The following is a 14,269-nucleotide window of genomic DNA, read 5'->3' as shown; positions in this document are numbered from 1 at the left end:
TCCGGTCAATTCCAGGAAAATCGTGCAAGTTGCATAACATTGCTGGGTTCAAATAAATGTTCTCTTCAAACTCCACCGCTTTATACGGCTTCGCAGTATACCTAAAAACGCTTTAAAATCTGAACATACACTTCTCGTACATATTTTGATTCGCAAGAAAGTTGAAAAACACGCACGTGTAGTAATTTCTTTTAATTAGCGTACAATTTTGTACATCTCTCGTACATTTTTGATGTGAGTTTGAATTCCGTACGACACCACACCATGTCACCGCAAGAAAATATAACACCATGTTTTGTGACTATAATACTGATACTTCCCAGGACAATTCCTTCAGAGATGCGCGAGGAAGAGGCACAGGGTGCAAGGGCAAAATCCACCAATAAGATTACTCCATTTTCCTACCAATGGCTTAGTGCCGCTGTTCCATTGGTGGAGTTTTTCCTCGCACACCGCTCTACTCCCTCGCGCATATGTAATGGGTATGCACCCTACGTCTTGATATTTCATCATCGATTATTCCTTCTCTTTCTCCGGCGGAGCGTACTGATTCCATCCTCTTGCCACCTTGTTCTTGTAATCGCTCCTTTCTAACGGACGCAGATCAGCAGCCGCCACGCGGTCCCTGGAAAAATAAATCACGAAGGATTGACGCAAAGTAAGGTCAAACACCGTGCGTCAGGGTTCCGGGTAATCGTTGATGAGTCTTCAAATTAATACGCGGTTATCATGTAGGGAGATGTTAAAATAGAGAGATCTCTTTTCGGGCAGATGTTATGCCTGGGGACCGAAGTAAGAAGGAAGAGCGTCGAAAGTTGTGCTTATGCTTCCGAGTTGAGAAAGATCGATGGCGAGATGTAGGGTGTTGGAACTTCTATATTTGCTGATTAGATTGCGCTAGGAGCCTTTATATCATCTATTAAATCTATTTGATATGTATCGTGGCCGCGACACTAGTCTCACTAGTGGCGCCTTATATCAGGCCTACTCTTACAACATTTGAGATTGTTATATAAACAGCTATCTGTGCCCGGGGGAAGGTGCCTACAAAAGAAACGTTTATATGAATGATGCGACTGAAATAAGACATTACCGTTACGTGTATAAAAACACTTGGAGCTAAATAGAACAGCGGACATACATTATGATGGCATTATTATTCCTCATGTTAATATTACATGATTTTTTGTTTTTAGCCTCCCGCTAAGAGAGCTCTGCTATTGACAGTTCTCTCATGTAGTTTTAGCAACTTATTTTAGTAAATATTCAATTAATTGTTGTTATACTCATATCAGTGACGTGTAAATTGAAGAAATATTTAATCAACATCATTCCTCTTACAATTGTGAAAATAATCAGTATTGTTACTAATTTATTTTATTTTAAGAAATTATTGGAACGTATGGAAGATAAATTCATGACCATGATGTACTGATTTACAAAAGGGTACTTGAATTACTATACTACATTTTTTTAACATGTTTAAAAAATGACGTGTAAAAGTGCCCATTGCGGCCTATTTACTGAATAAATGATTTGAATTTTTAAATAGCATCTTCTAACATCTTTCTGTATATTACATGCGCATACTCCTAGTCAGAGCCTGCTTTTAAAAGTTTGAAAAATGCACATACACCTAAACCTTTTTTAAGAAGTAAGACTAGGTCTTACTTAGCTTTAGAAGCCTAATTACTCACGCGAACTCCTCGTAAGTCTTAGCAGTGTATATAGCGTCGCATTTGATATCGTTGACCCTCTGGTACTTCCGGTCAGCCTCCACGCACTCCCTCAGTTGGCCCTCCATCGCTGCGAAGTCAGAGAGGTCCAGAGGCCTGTCCATTTTGATCTATCGGGGATGACCGTCTTGAACTGAAAAAGGTAAAGGTACCTGCATTAATATCTGCCACAGGGGCGCGTGCAAAAATATCTGACCTGTCCTATCAGCCCTAGAAATAGAGTCGTATGTGATATTTATGCTCGCTTTGTAGTGTCAGATATGCTGGTGACTTGACTGTACCAGCGCCGAATAAAGCTTCAAGTAACTTACTTTATTTTAGAAGTGAGGTTGGCTTCTTAATGAAAAAAGTGAGCGATAACTAGTATTTAACTTTATCTTTTTGTTTTGATAAAGCCAATAGATATTGATTTATGAAGCGGTTGCCATGGATACGTCAATTCAATAGGTAGTGAAAAGAGCAGAAAAGGTTGTATGTATACACAAGTTGACAGAAATAATAATTGAAGAACGAAGTAATCGAAAAAGTTATTATTACACTAACTCTATCCCGCGGCTTCGCCCCCGTTAGACAGTTCTATGTATATCCCGTGGGAATTTCGGATTCTTCTTTTAGTACACGCCATTATGGTATATCTTTTCGAAATACACTACACTAATTTACTATGCGTCTTCGATAAAATCGTGCATCGCAACTACGTCTATGCGACACATACATGTTTTAACATGCAGAACCCGCTATCCTCCTCTTGCATATCAAACAATATACATCAACATCATATATGTCATACAGGCCCTGCAGCAGCAGCTGAGTATCAGGCTCAGGAATGGCTGCGGTGCGCGGTTTTAGCGGAGAAGCAAAGCAAATATACTGCCATCATCAGCCGTAAGACGTCAACTGCTACTGCTGAAAAAGGCTCTTTAGAACGCCACAGTGAACGACAACTCGCCACTTGCATTCACCGGTTGCCCGCAACTCTCATGATGTCGTCAGTCCACCTGGTGTGAGGCCTGCCAACGCTTCGTCTTTCGGTTCGTGGTCGCCACTCGAGCACTTTGCTCCCCCAACGGTTATCTGTCCTTCGTGCGATGTGGCCCCCCCTTACATTTCCACTACAATTCTTCTCCAGCTATGTCGGTGACTTTAGTTCTTTGGCGAATTTCCGAAATAAACTGAAATATACTGTAATAAACTCATAAAAATGGAAAATAATTAACGTCTATCTGAATCTATAAATTACTAGCTTTTGCCCGCTCGGAATTCGGTTATCGCGCGCTGTTCCCTCGGGAACTGTGCATTTTTCCGGGATATAAAGTAGCCTATGTCACTCTCTGGCGCATAAACTATCTCTATGTTAAAAATCACGTCGATCCGTCGCTCCGTTTCGACATGAAAGACGGACAAACATACACACAAACATACAAACACCACACACATGCCAAAGTTAATGATTACCACAACCAAAGCTGCCGGTAAAGGTGAGTAATCATCCACTCATCCACTCCACTGAAACCTATACCAACTTAGAAAAGTTGCAAAACCCCGACATTGCATTTCAAACTTCAAATCTCAAAAACGGCTGAGCCCATTTTAATGAAACATAGCTAAGAATTACCGCATGGAAATTCACTCACGTAAAACCACTGCATCCAAATTGGTAAGTACGAGTACATCCATTTGAGAGCACAATGCTACAGACAGATATTGGAGTCAAACTTATACAACACCCCTCTTTTTGCGTCGGGGGTTAAAAATCTCATGAGACTGTGTTATAAGCAAAGTTGCAGGCAGATTTGATATCAAATTTCAGGGAGTCTACTACGAAATCGGAAATCGAAGTCCGTATCGTACCGTCCCTCTCACTCTCGTATTAATATAAGCGTCAGTGGGACAGCAAGACACGAAGTTCGAATTTTGCATTTCGTATAGGGCCAGATCTCAATTTGCGGGTAAGGGTGCTTGTTAAATACACGTCTGGTTTTAATTAGGTCAAGATCTACTTATTAAGGCTTTATTAAGGATTAGTATGCAATCTCATTTATTTCTTTGGGCCATTTTATAGAAAGAAACCAGTCCAGTTTATTCGTCAAAATTTACTACGTGTTTAGTATACCAGATTGCCTAGTGGTTAGAGAACCTACTACGAAGCTTGAAGTCCCGGGTTCGATTCCCGCGTCGGGGCAGATATTTGTATGAAAAATACGAATGTTTGTTCTCGGGTCTTGGGTGTTGAATATGTATTTAAGTATGTATCTAAATCTATATAATTATATTTATCCGTTGCTTAGTACCCATAACACAAACTTTGCTAAGCTTACTTTGGGACTAGGTCAATTGGTGTGAATTGTCCCGTGATATTTATTTATTTAATTTAATCAATCAATCAAATCAGTCCACATCCACTCACTGCTGAGTGAAGGCCTCTTCATTTTCACGCCACTTTGCCCGGTCCTGTGCCAGTCTCATCCACCAGCCGACTGCCAGATGTATCCGCCCAACGGGCCGGCGGTCTGCCCACCCAATCTTGGCCACCATTCTGTAACTGCTTTCGACCACCTCTTGTCAGTGCGTCTCACCAAGTGGCCCGCCCATCTCCACTTCAATTGTGTTACCCTCCTGCGCCGTTTTGTCACCAAATTAGTTTTAAATATAATTGATTATAAATATGTATGTAAGACTGTAAGGTATTTATTGTATGGGCCAAGTTGCCCGAAATAAATGAATTTGCCGTGACGTGCCGTGACGAAAGCCGTGGTGGCCTAGTGGTTTGACCTATCGCCTCTCAAGCAGAGGGTCGTGGGTTCAAACCCCGCCTCGCACCTCTGAGTTTTTCGAAATTCATGTGCGGAATTACATTTGAAATTTACCACGAGCTTTGCGGTGAAGGAAAACATCGTGAGGAAACCTGCACAAATCTGCGAAGCAATTCAATGGTGTATGTGAAGTTCCCAATCCGCACTGGGCCCGCGTGGGAACTATGGCCCAAGCCCTCTTGTTCTGAGAGGAGGCCTGTGCCCAGCAGTGGGACGTATATAGGCTGGGATGAAGAAAACACTTGTTTTCTTTGTTAAATTTAAATTTATTTTACGATTTTGCTGGTGTCCCGTCCAGCTGTGTAATGTGGGACTGAAATATTTCATTGTTATTTTTGATGAAATATTTTATTTCCTACACTTGCCAATTTTCATTTCTATATTTTTCTATGGCATATTAATCTAAGTAAGCACTGTAAATAAATTAAGACATGAAATTAATTGGTTTCGTAATTCAGACGTTAACTCATTTCTCCACACATGTTCCTAATTATTTGTCCACAACTGTATGTATGTTTGCCTTCGTGTACGTTCATATTTCAGAACCGTAAGTTACTTAAACGGGCAAGACACACTGGTCGAAAACTTTGGTCTTAAAGCAGGAATACTCAAAGTGGGGTTCGCTATTCGACGGTAGGGGGTTCGCGACAAGGTTTACGTGACTCCAAAAACCACCAGGCTGCAAGACTAGGAAGATGATTAAGATTGGTTTTTGGAGTCTTTTTGTATTTTTTATTTTTAGTCTCTCCAACAGCCAATTTTATTACTTTCTTGGAGGGGGGGGGGGTCGCTATCATCTAGAAACTTTAACAGGGGTACGTGGAGCCATAAGTTTGAGAAACCCTGTCTTAAAGCATTGTGAGAACTTGGCTCGAAAAATCGTTCCCGATTTTGTGAAGGCGTAATTGGATGGCAGTACAAAAAAAGCGAATTATTAGTATGAAAGCAATAAAGGAACTACCGCGAATAGTCCCCATAATTTAATGCGGATTATAATTGAAAGGAAATGAGAATTGCGGATTTTTTTTTAGGCAGAAGATTTAAGCATACTTGGTGTTAAAAATCCTGTACCTACGATAAGTTAAAGTACCTACTTATCTTCAACGAATATAGCAAAATAATGACATCTCTAAATTCAAATTCATTTATTTATATAAGAAGGAAGAAGATAAAAAGATATATAATTTTTTAATTGTTCATTAGTTGCTCTGTAAATGTTTTAGTATTATTAGAGTTAATTGTAGTACCTAAATCAATTAAAATATAAGAGAGAAAGGTAATATAAACATGAAATAAAATCCTAAATAAGAGGGCGGCAAAATTTTCTTCCGCCCCAGGCGGCTGATATCCACAAATAAACAGGCTGCTAAGACGTTACAAAATATCTAACTGTTTTATTCATTCATTTATTCTTTTTCAATAAAAAATTACAGCATTACGGTTAAAACACCATTGCGCTGTAAAAAAAAATACACAAAAATATAAGACAAAAAAGACAGAAAAAAACTAAATAGGGGTATTAGAAAGTGGTCTGTCTAGGTATTAGTCAATATCTTTTTTGGATCAATTAGAATCTTATTTTGCACAAAATATAAATTCTACTTAAGTAAAGTATACTTTAGTACATTATACTATTTTATTCTATTCAAGTTAGATTCAAGTGAAGTAAATCTATGAGTTCTAGAGACATTACTTACCAACACGCGCACGACCAACAATGCTTCTTTGATGTCCTTAGCTCAATCCTTGTCCACTCATTGTAATCAAAATATACCTCCATAATATCCTGCATATGTTATAACTTATAAAATTAACAATTACATAAATATTTTACGTTCGGAAATCAGAGCACTGCATTCTCACACCAATGGAGGCCATGTGCTGTATAAGTTTAAGTTAAACCTTTATTGTTTAAATGGCTGCGTAAGGTTACGTTATCGGGTGGCGTGTTGACCAAACATCGCTCGTTGGGGCGCTCGGTGTTACGTGAGTACTTTAGATTGAGCGCCAATGGTTTGATATCCATTTCTTTTCATTGTGCACTGCGTGGAGTTTCATCAGCCTGATTCTTCCAACGTCCGCTGCCATGCTGCAATGTGAGTTTAACTTTGCTAACTCTATTAAAATATGAGCTGTTGAGACTTGAATGTCTCTCTCAGTCGAGATGCGTAGGTACAAACGAAATTCTTACTGCCGACAAGTCACTTGTCCGGGCCGTTACCGCATCTTGCGGGTCCTAGCCGCTACTAGCACCCGCTGCCATGCTACAATGTAAGCATCACTGCGCTAACTCTTCTGCGCAGTGGTTCTGCCGACAGTTCACTTTTCTAGTTACTGCCCGCGCGTGCCGTCCCCACTTCTCGCGGGTCTTGCTGCTACTAGCACCCGCTGTGATACTGCAATGTAAGCGTCACTACGCTAACGCAGTGGCTCTGCCGACAGTTCGCTAGTCTGATTACTGCCTGCGCGTGCCGTCACGTCACCACTTTTTGCGGGTCCTAGCCTAGCAGCTACTAGCACTAGCTGCCATGCTGCAATGTAAGCGTCACTGCGCTAACTCTTCTGCAGTGGCACTGCCGACAGTTCACTTTTCTAGTACTCCCCGCGCGTCGCGTGCCGTCACCAATTCTCGCGGGTTCTTGCTGCTACTAGCACCCGCCGCCATGCTGCAATGTAAGCGTCACTACGCTAACACTTCTGCAGTGGCACGGCCGACAGTTATGGTTACTGCCTGTGCATGCCGTCACCACTTCTCGCGGGTTCTAGCTGCTGCTATAGCACCCGCCGCCATGCTGCAATGTAAGCCTCACTACGCTAACGCTTCTGCAGTGGCACGACCGACAGTTCGCTTGTCTGCTGGTTACTGCCTGTGCGTCCCGTCACGTCACCATTTCTTGCGTGTCCTAGCCGCTACTAGCACTCGCAGCCATGCTGCAATTTAAGCACCACTGCGCTAGCTCTTTTGCAGTGGCAGTGCCGACAGTTCACTTGTCTAGTTACGGCACGCGCGTGCCGTCGTCGCGGCGCGCGGGATCTCGCCTCTAGCTCAGTCGACGCTCGCCACTACTTAGCGCTGCCGCCATGCTGCAATGTAAGTTTCTCACTTTACTACCCCGACAGTTACAATAAATGAACACAAACCTTATTGAACGTAAAAAAATAAAATTTTCTCGGTTAAAAATTATCCTATGCGCTTTTAGGGTCTCAAACTACCTCCATAGCAAATTTTACTACGGGAAAGCGTTACAAATGCAGGTTAGAAATGCAGTTTTGTTTTGAGGCACAGAACCCAAGACATCCAGAAGTGAATGCGTTAAACCCTTTCCCATCTCATCAACAGACCTCCCATCGCTCATCGGCATCAGTGTGGCTGCTTGCATGAGCCTCGCGTCATACGAAATCTTCGATTCCTTCGACGAAGTAAATCCAGCCTCTTCCGAAATCTCGAGGATAAGCCTAGAACCTCGAAACGCTTCAACAACCACCACTTCCAGATCTACAACCGATATAACTATCGGCACTGAGCCACCCACTGACATGGGACCAGATTTTCCTGAAGTATCTTCCGATTGGTTACCAAATACAAGAAGTTCCACTGAGTGGTGGCAGGATACTACGGTGGAAACTGACAGGTTGTTAAATACGAGTAGGGCTTCCACTGATGGATTGCCAGATTCAAGAACGACTTCTATTGAAAAATTGCCTAATACAAGTATGGCGGTAACGGAGGGTTTGTCAAATACAAGTATGGCGGCTACGGAGGCTTTATCAAATGCAAGTATGGCGGTTACTAGGGGGTTAAATTTAAAGACAACGACCGAAAGCACTCTCAAGGTCACTTTTGGATATAGTAGAAGAAAGGTACTGTAGACTTTATTCAACATTAATTAATTTATTTTAATGACCGAATGGCCAAGTGGTTAGGAACCTGACTACGAAGCTTGAGGTCTCGGGTTCAACTCCCGGCCGGGGCAGATATTTGTATGAATAATACGAATGTTTGTGCTCGGGTCTTGGATGTTTAATATGTATTTAAGTATGTATTTATCTATATAAGTATGTATGTTCGTTGCCTAGTATCCATAGTACAAGCTTTGCTTAATTTGGGACTAGGTCAATTGGTGTCAAGTGTCCCATGATATTTATATAATATTTTATTACAATTACATACCTACCTACCGTACTTAATTGCTAGGTATTTAGTCCATCAGTTAAAATTTCAGAATATTGGTCACGCATTTTTTCTTTGTTAGTCAAATAACATGATTTGATAAAGCAGAACCGCGTCTGTAATGCGGGCCTTGACCAGGGCCGTCTTTACCCATTAGAGATCTTGGGCACAACATGCTGCATTCGGTAAGCCTGATTTTCCTGCGAGCGTTGAGTAGCTATCGGTTATCGTTTGGTAATGGAGTACCTAGGGACTAGGGGGCCCCAATGCATCGCGGAGCCCTGGGCACATGCCCAGTGTGCCCAGTGTGGAAGAGGGGCCTGCCCTTAACGTCACGGCGTGCTAAAAAGTGTCGCATGGCGTGACAGGCTATATTTTTTCATTAAATGACATAGAAACAAGTTTTTGGTAAAAAAATCATTTTTAATACAAGCTTTTTTTTGCTGACTGTACTTTTTGTCGACTTTATTGTATTTGTCACGCATTTACATAAGACGACCAAATTTCAAGTAAATTCAACTACTGGCCGTTGGTTTAATTTAACTTGCAAGATTTCACTACAGACAGATGACAGACAGAGAGACAACGGAACAGGTGAAACAAAATAAAAGCTTGTAAAAATACGTGTCCAATATTTTCCATAATCCAACTGACGGACTAATTAAATTTAAATAAATTAATTATTTTTACGACACCATTACCACATAAGATCCAAAGGTGTTTCAAACTTTATCATTCATTATCATCTTCATGTTCTTGGGCATAACTAAAGTAGGTACGGTCGCGGACACGTCGCGGAGCAGGCAGAATTTCGTGAAATGCCCTTCACTACTTGTCTCTGTCACTCACGCGTGAATATTTGACGTCGCATTCGTACAAATTCATGTGTGCGAGCGCGACGACAAATATTTACGCGCGAGCGACAGAGACACATAGTGAAAGGTCATTGTACGAAATTCTTCGTGCTCTGCGATCGGACTTTATAATGCGTAACACTGCTAAAGGATTTAAACAGGGTTTAATTTAATTAATTAGGAATGTACAGTCGAACCAGTTGGAACACGAATCACTTTAGTACGTTCTCGCAGTAAATGTAGGTAATCAGTTTCCTTGTCAAGTATCTACTGGGTGTGATAATTACATTTATTGTGAAACAAACTGTTACCCGCGACTCTGTCCGCATAGAATTCGTTTCTTCTTATTCCGCGGGAACTGTCCAATTTCAGACATACCGAGAACCAACCATAAACCGAACCACAGCCGTCCCCTCCTCCAATTTAACAGTCCCCCTGGACTCCTGCCCAGAGGAAGAGAAACCTTCGAATATTGGCCCTTACGAGGTTCCCACTCAGAGAGACCTGGTGCTACACATCAGGAGGATTCTACTTCATATGTTCAGGAGTTACCATAAGAAGACGTTGGAGGTGCTTAAGGATATGAAAGAGGTAGGTGCCCTGGCCACAGATTATAATGGCCGCTGTTATATTCGCCTACACCTACAGTCGCCCTCGGCACGGAAGTTAGCTAACCTAGGTACCTACGTATACAGGTATTTAGGTATAATGTTTTGTTCCGTAATTTTCACTCATAATTAAATTCTACTCGTGACGACGGCCACTGTAATGTGGTCGAAACTTCGAGGTAAAATATACTCGTGTGTTTAGCGTGATACGTCCCGTCTCTATGGAATGTAATTATGTGGTTAAGGTGATTATTTTTATGTCCTTGTTTCAAGTCCAGTTTTTTTTTTATCAAATTGTGTTAATAAATTACTTCGTAATTTAGTTTTAACCCACTATATTCAGGCCACGAAGTCATCATGGCCAAAGGAGGAGAGTTGCCAAGGCGCCTCTAAAGTAGCATACCGGCGCTGCGTACGGACCGTCAGCAACAGATGCGAACTGGCGGCCAAGAGTCTTGTGCTGGCGCTGGAGGAGTTACGGGGAGATGTACTGGGGCTGCTGCAGGTAAGCCACTGGACACCGACAAAAAGATGATGACGTTGACATATAGGTCTTACCAAGTCTTTTACAAAGGTCAAGGAAAGATAAAGAAAAAACGTTAAGTGACAAAATGAAAAAAGAAATTGTAAATACTTTGAAAAAATCTCGTATCTAAAATCAATATGTCAACAAAATTGAACCTTAATGCAATGTTCATAAAGTTCACTCAGAAAAATTATCTATTTTGAGGTACGAGTTTGGTGACGAAATACAAATAATAGTTAATTGATTTACTTTACTGTGGTATCCCTCACGCTATACAAGGTATTTTTATATGGCACCCAGGCGCACTATGACACTCAGCACGCGTCTCAGTTGAACAATCAATGGTCAATGCTGACTTAATAGAAATGCTGAACTTGTTGTTGTTGAACTGGCTCAATAATGTTGATATTACAATAGGAACGATAACGAAAGAATTATCAGGGCGTGGATTAGTAAATCGTACTTCCAATTCCAGGCTGTATTTTCCGGGACACACATTAACCACACCCGAACGGAATTTTCGAACAAAAAAATATTTTTTTAACAGGTGGTAGGACCTTGTGCAAGGTCCGCCCGGATTGCTACCACCATCTTGCTCGCTAATCCTGCCGTGAAGCAGCAGTATTTGCACTGTTGTGTTTCGGCGTGGAGAGTAAGACAGCCGGTGAAATTACTGGCACTTGAGGTATCCCATCTTAGGCCGCTAGGTTGGCAAAGCATCTGCAATACGCCTGATATTGCAGATGTTTATGGGCGGTGGTGATCTCTTACCATCAGGCAACCCACTTGCTCGTTTGCCATCCAGTCGAATAAAAAAAATAAAAAAAGACCTGCGTAGTTAGAACAAGGATTAAATACTAACACCTCTTTAGAAATTGGCGCCCGGGGCGTGTGCCGTGCTGGTACAGCAGGGCTACTACGAAACTCGAAACTCGAAGTTCGTGTCGTGCTCGTGCGGTCCCTCTGACACTATATTTAGTACGAGAGCGAGAGGGACGGTACGATACGAACTTCGAGTTTCGTAGTAGCCCTGCTGTACCCATATACCATTTCTGGTAGCCGTTACGAAAAATGTCTACACGATTGTGTCGTAACTGACTAAATGTAGTAAAATTTTTTGGTTGGTGAGTGGTCACAAAAAATGGGAACAGTCGACACAGTAACATTTGGTATCACAGTTACATCAAGAATGTGGTAACATTGTTACCAGTCCACAACCAGATATCACACAAATCATTTACCAACGCGCCACCTTACAGCCGTAATTTAACTAGTATAGCGAAATGTAAAAAAATGTTTTTCTTAAACAAATATATACATTTCGAAAACTTGGAAGCTTCTGCTTTATTAGAATAATAAGTTTGAATACCAACAATTAGTTAAATAAGGAAGAATAAACTATAAAATAGGAATATAATGAAAAAAAAAAGCGTTTGTTAAAGGAAAATGTTGTACTTAGTCACAACATGGTCACAAAGTTACTAGACTTTGTCGACATGTGTTGACGTGAAACCTGAAGTAGTTACAAAGTTACTTAATTTATAAAATGGTTGTATGTACTTTTTTGTTTACAGTCATTCTCAAACTTTCGGACATTACACCTACATTTGTGATTCTCAGTAGAAATAAACCATAATTTGATAGGTTTAAAAAAAAGTACATGGTACACTTTTTTTCTGAAAATGCCCATTTCGATCTCTATTTCTCAGAATTAAATATCTGAAAAATACTTAGTTAAATATTGGGGATATTTAATTTCTTAACTTCACTGTAGAATGTCGATGAGAGCCGGAACCGTTTCGGATGACGGCTCATTTTAAGAGCGTTTATACCTGCTGAGCTGGCAACGTTGCATTTTTGTTAGTTTTCTCGATTATTCAATAAAAATTGAAAGAAATTAAAAATGTGGTTTAAAAGAACTCTTTTTAATATATAAGTTAATGTGTCTGTCTCCAATAATTATTAGTGATAGACTTTTATATTTTTTAAAAACGAATTAATGTTTATAAAAGTGAAAATAAAAGTTTTTTTTATGGAATAATCGAGAAAAACTAACAAGACTGCATTGTTGCCAGCTCAGCAGGTATAAACGCTCTTAATTGCATTTACTTTGTAACCTCATGGCACTACGCTGCCAGGAGTTTGAGGAGGTTTAGACGTCACGATGACTTTTTTTACATTTAGTATTATAATGTATTAGTATTAGTGTATTATACCTTAGTGTACTGTCACATCATTTCATATATTTGTTGATTAGTTCTTAAAACCTAGTGTATCCTCATTGCATATAGTAACAGCAGTTACTATAACTACCAAGTTATCCCACCGAAAACTGGCAGATTATCGAACAAGACATCCACCTACCCGCCGTGTCTCAGTCAACCTCGACACTGGCAGAATCATCAAAAAATTGATGGAGCCACTTTCTCCTAAATTTGAATTGAATTAGTATTATAATGTTCTGGAACATTAACACGTAACATGATTACCACACAGTTAATACACATTTTTTCTAGAGTGTACACTAGTAACAAACTACACGCAAAGTGTATAAAATGAGTCGACGGAAATGATTACGTAATGTGTAGACACAGCGACCGCCCGCGCGTTAGACAATAGGTATGGCCTTGGGTGTCCAATCACAAAACAGATAGGTCCAATGTTCACTTTCCGTGACGGTCCTTCCACGTATAGGTACACGGTATACAACCAATTCAATTCGCTTCGCTATCTTTTAAGTTTTAATGCACACCACCTCGTATTATGTATAAGTACAGTCGATTTCATAAACTTGTGAGCAAAATTAATTTGATCAAAAATATCTGAACACGACTCTATTGTTAACGGCGTAGAAGAGGCGTGTTCCGATATTTTTGATCAAATTTTTGCTCACAAGTTTATGAATTCGACTGTACCTACGTACCTACTTACATGTATAAGTAGGTACAGTCAAGTGTAAAGATATGAACTTATTCAAAGTACCTACCACAGTCTCTTATTCCGACGCAATAAGGCTGTAGTAAATATTTTTGAGTGGTTCGAATAGATACTTATTTTTGCACTTGACTTTACCTACTTATCTAAAACTTTAAGTAAGTAGGTACTAGCCAAGTACCTATTCTGATAACTATTTTATTCTACACATCAATTCAAGGAACGTTCTTCCGTCGCAGGGAAAAGTATGCAATATTGAGGACATGAATGCGGACCCGATCCAACTGATTAGGATTCTAGCCATGGAAAAGGTATCCCTAGAATTCGCTTTACCTGGCTTCCTGAGACTGCTTAATGCGTGTGCTGGACATTGCTCAAGGTAGGCAATACGATTTAATATTTAATTTACCTAAAGTCTATAGTTTATCAAAAAAAAACCTAGGTACAGTACAGTTATTTTTTAAGTTAACGCCGTTTTTGTATTTCAGACCGAATTCTTCAGCTCACTCGCGGAAACCCCTTCGTCGTATGTTGTCAGATCAAGATCTTGTTATCAGGCATTTTCTAACACAAAAAAGTTACAGCCAACTTCTCAAAGGAACAACGTAGAAAACTTTTAATTTTGTT

General features: G+C 40.4%; 2 protein-coding genes across 4 annotated transcripts; one reads left to right on the top strand and one right to left on the bottom strand.

Annotated features, from left to right (window-relative positions):
- Positions 1-177: 177 nt before the first annotated feature.
- On the bottom strand, positions 178-6,416 carry LOC141441756 (dynein axonemal assembly factor 19). Of its 2 annotated transcripts, none has more exons than XM_074106604.1 (3): positions 6,247-6,416; positions 1,698-1,869; positions 178-625 (listed from the first exon to the last, which is right to left on the bottom strand). In XM_074106604.1, the coding sequence occupies exons 2-3, from the start codon at positions 1,838-1,840 to the stop codon at positions 517-519; spliced, it is 252 nt and encodes an 83-aa protein (XP_073962705.1). In that variant the 5' UTR covers positions 1,841-1,869; positions 6,247-6,416; the 3' UTR covers positions 178-516. The 2 variants fall into 2 exon arrangements, with proteins under 2 accessions (XP_073962705.1, XP_073962704.1); XM_074106603.1 differs by lacking the exon at positions 6,247-6,416 and adding an exon at positions 2,048-2,161.
- Positions 6,417-6,419: 3 nt separating this feature from the next.
- LOC141441754 (uncharacterized) lies at positions 6,420-14,252 on the top strand. 2 transcript variants are annotated; one of them, XM_074106601.1, is made up of 6 exons: positions 6,420-6,645; positions 7,890-8,410; positions 9,947-10,165; positions 10,526-10,687; positions 13,882-14,021; positions 14,131-14,252. In XM_074106601.1, the coding sequence occupies exons 1-6, from the start codon at positions 6,636-6,638 to the stop codon at positions 14,249-14,251; spliced, it is 1,173 nt and encodes a 390-aa protein (XP_073962702.1). In that variant the 5' UTR covers positions 6,420-6,635; the 3' UTR covers position 14,252. The 2 variants fall into 2 exon arrangements, with proteins under 2 accessions (XP_073962702.1, XP_073962701.1); XM_074106600.1 differs by lacking the exon at positions 6,420-6,645 and adding an exon at positions 7,597-7,640.
- The last annotated feature ends 17 nt before the right edge of the window (positions 14,253-14,269 follow it).

This window comes from Choristoneura fumiferana, chromosome 24 (genome assembly GCF_025370935.1).
Source record: "Choristoneura fumiferana chromosome 24, NRCan_CFum_1, whole genome shotgun sequence".
Classification (NCBI taxonomy): domain Eukaryota; kingdom Metazoa; phylum Arthropoda; class Insecta; order Lepidoptera; family Tortricidae; genus Choristoneura; species Choristoneura fumiferana.
Note: the sequence above shows the minus strand (reverse complement) of the source record. Positions and strands in the feature narration are given on the sequence as shown.

Excerpts from the sequence above, each read along its gene's own strand:
- LOC141441756 (XM_074106604.1), bottom strand. The coding sequence starts at position 1,840 with ATGGACAGGCCTCTGGACCTCTCTGACTTCGCAGCGATGGAGGGCCAA. Across the intron at positions 626-1,697 it reads AAGACTTACGAGGAGTTCGC|GGACCGCGTGGCGGCTGCTG; the intron begins GTGAGTAATTAG and ends TTATTTTTCCAG.
- LOC141441754 (XM_074106601.1), top strand. Across the intron at positions 10,688-13,881 it reads ATGTACTGGGGCTGCTGCAG|GGAAAAGTATGCAATATTGA; the intron begins GTAAGCCACTGG and ends CTTCCGTCGCAG. Across the intron at positions 14,022-14,130 it reads TGTGCTGGACATTGCTCAAG|ACCGAATTCTTCAGCTCACT; the intron begins GTAGGCAATACG and ends TTTGTATTTCAG.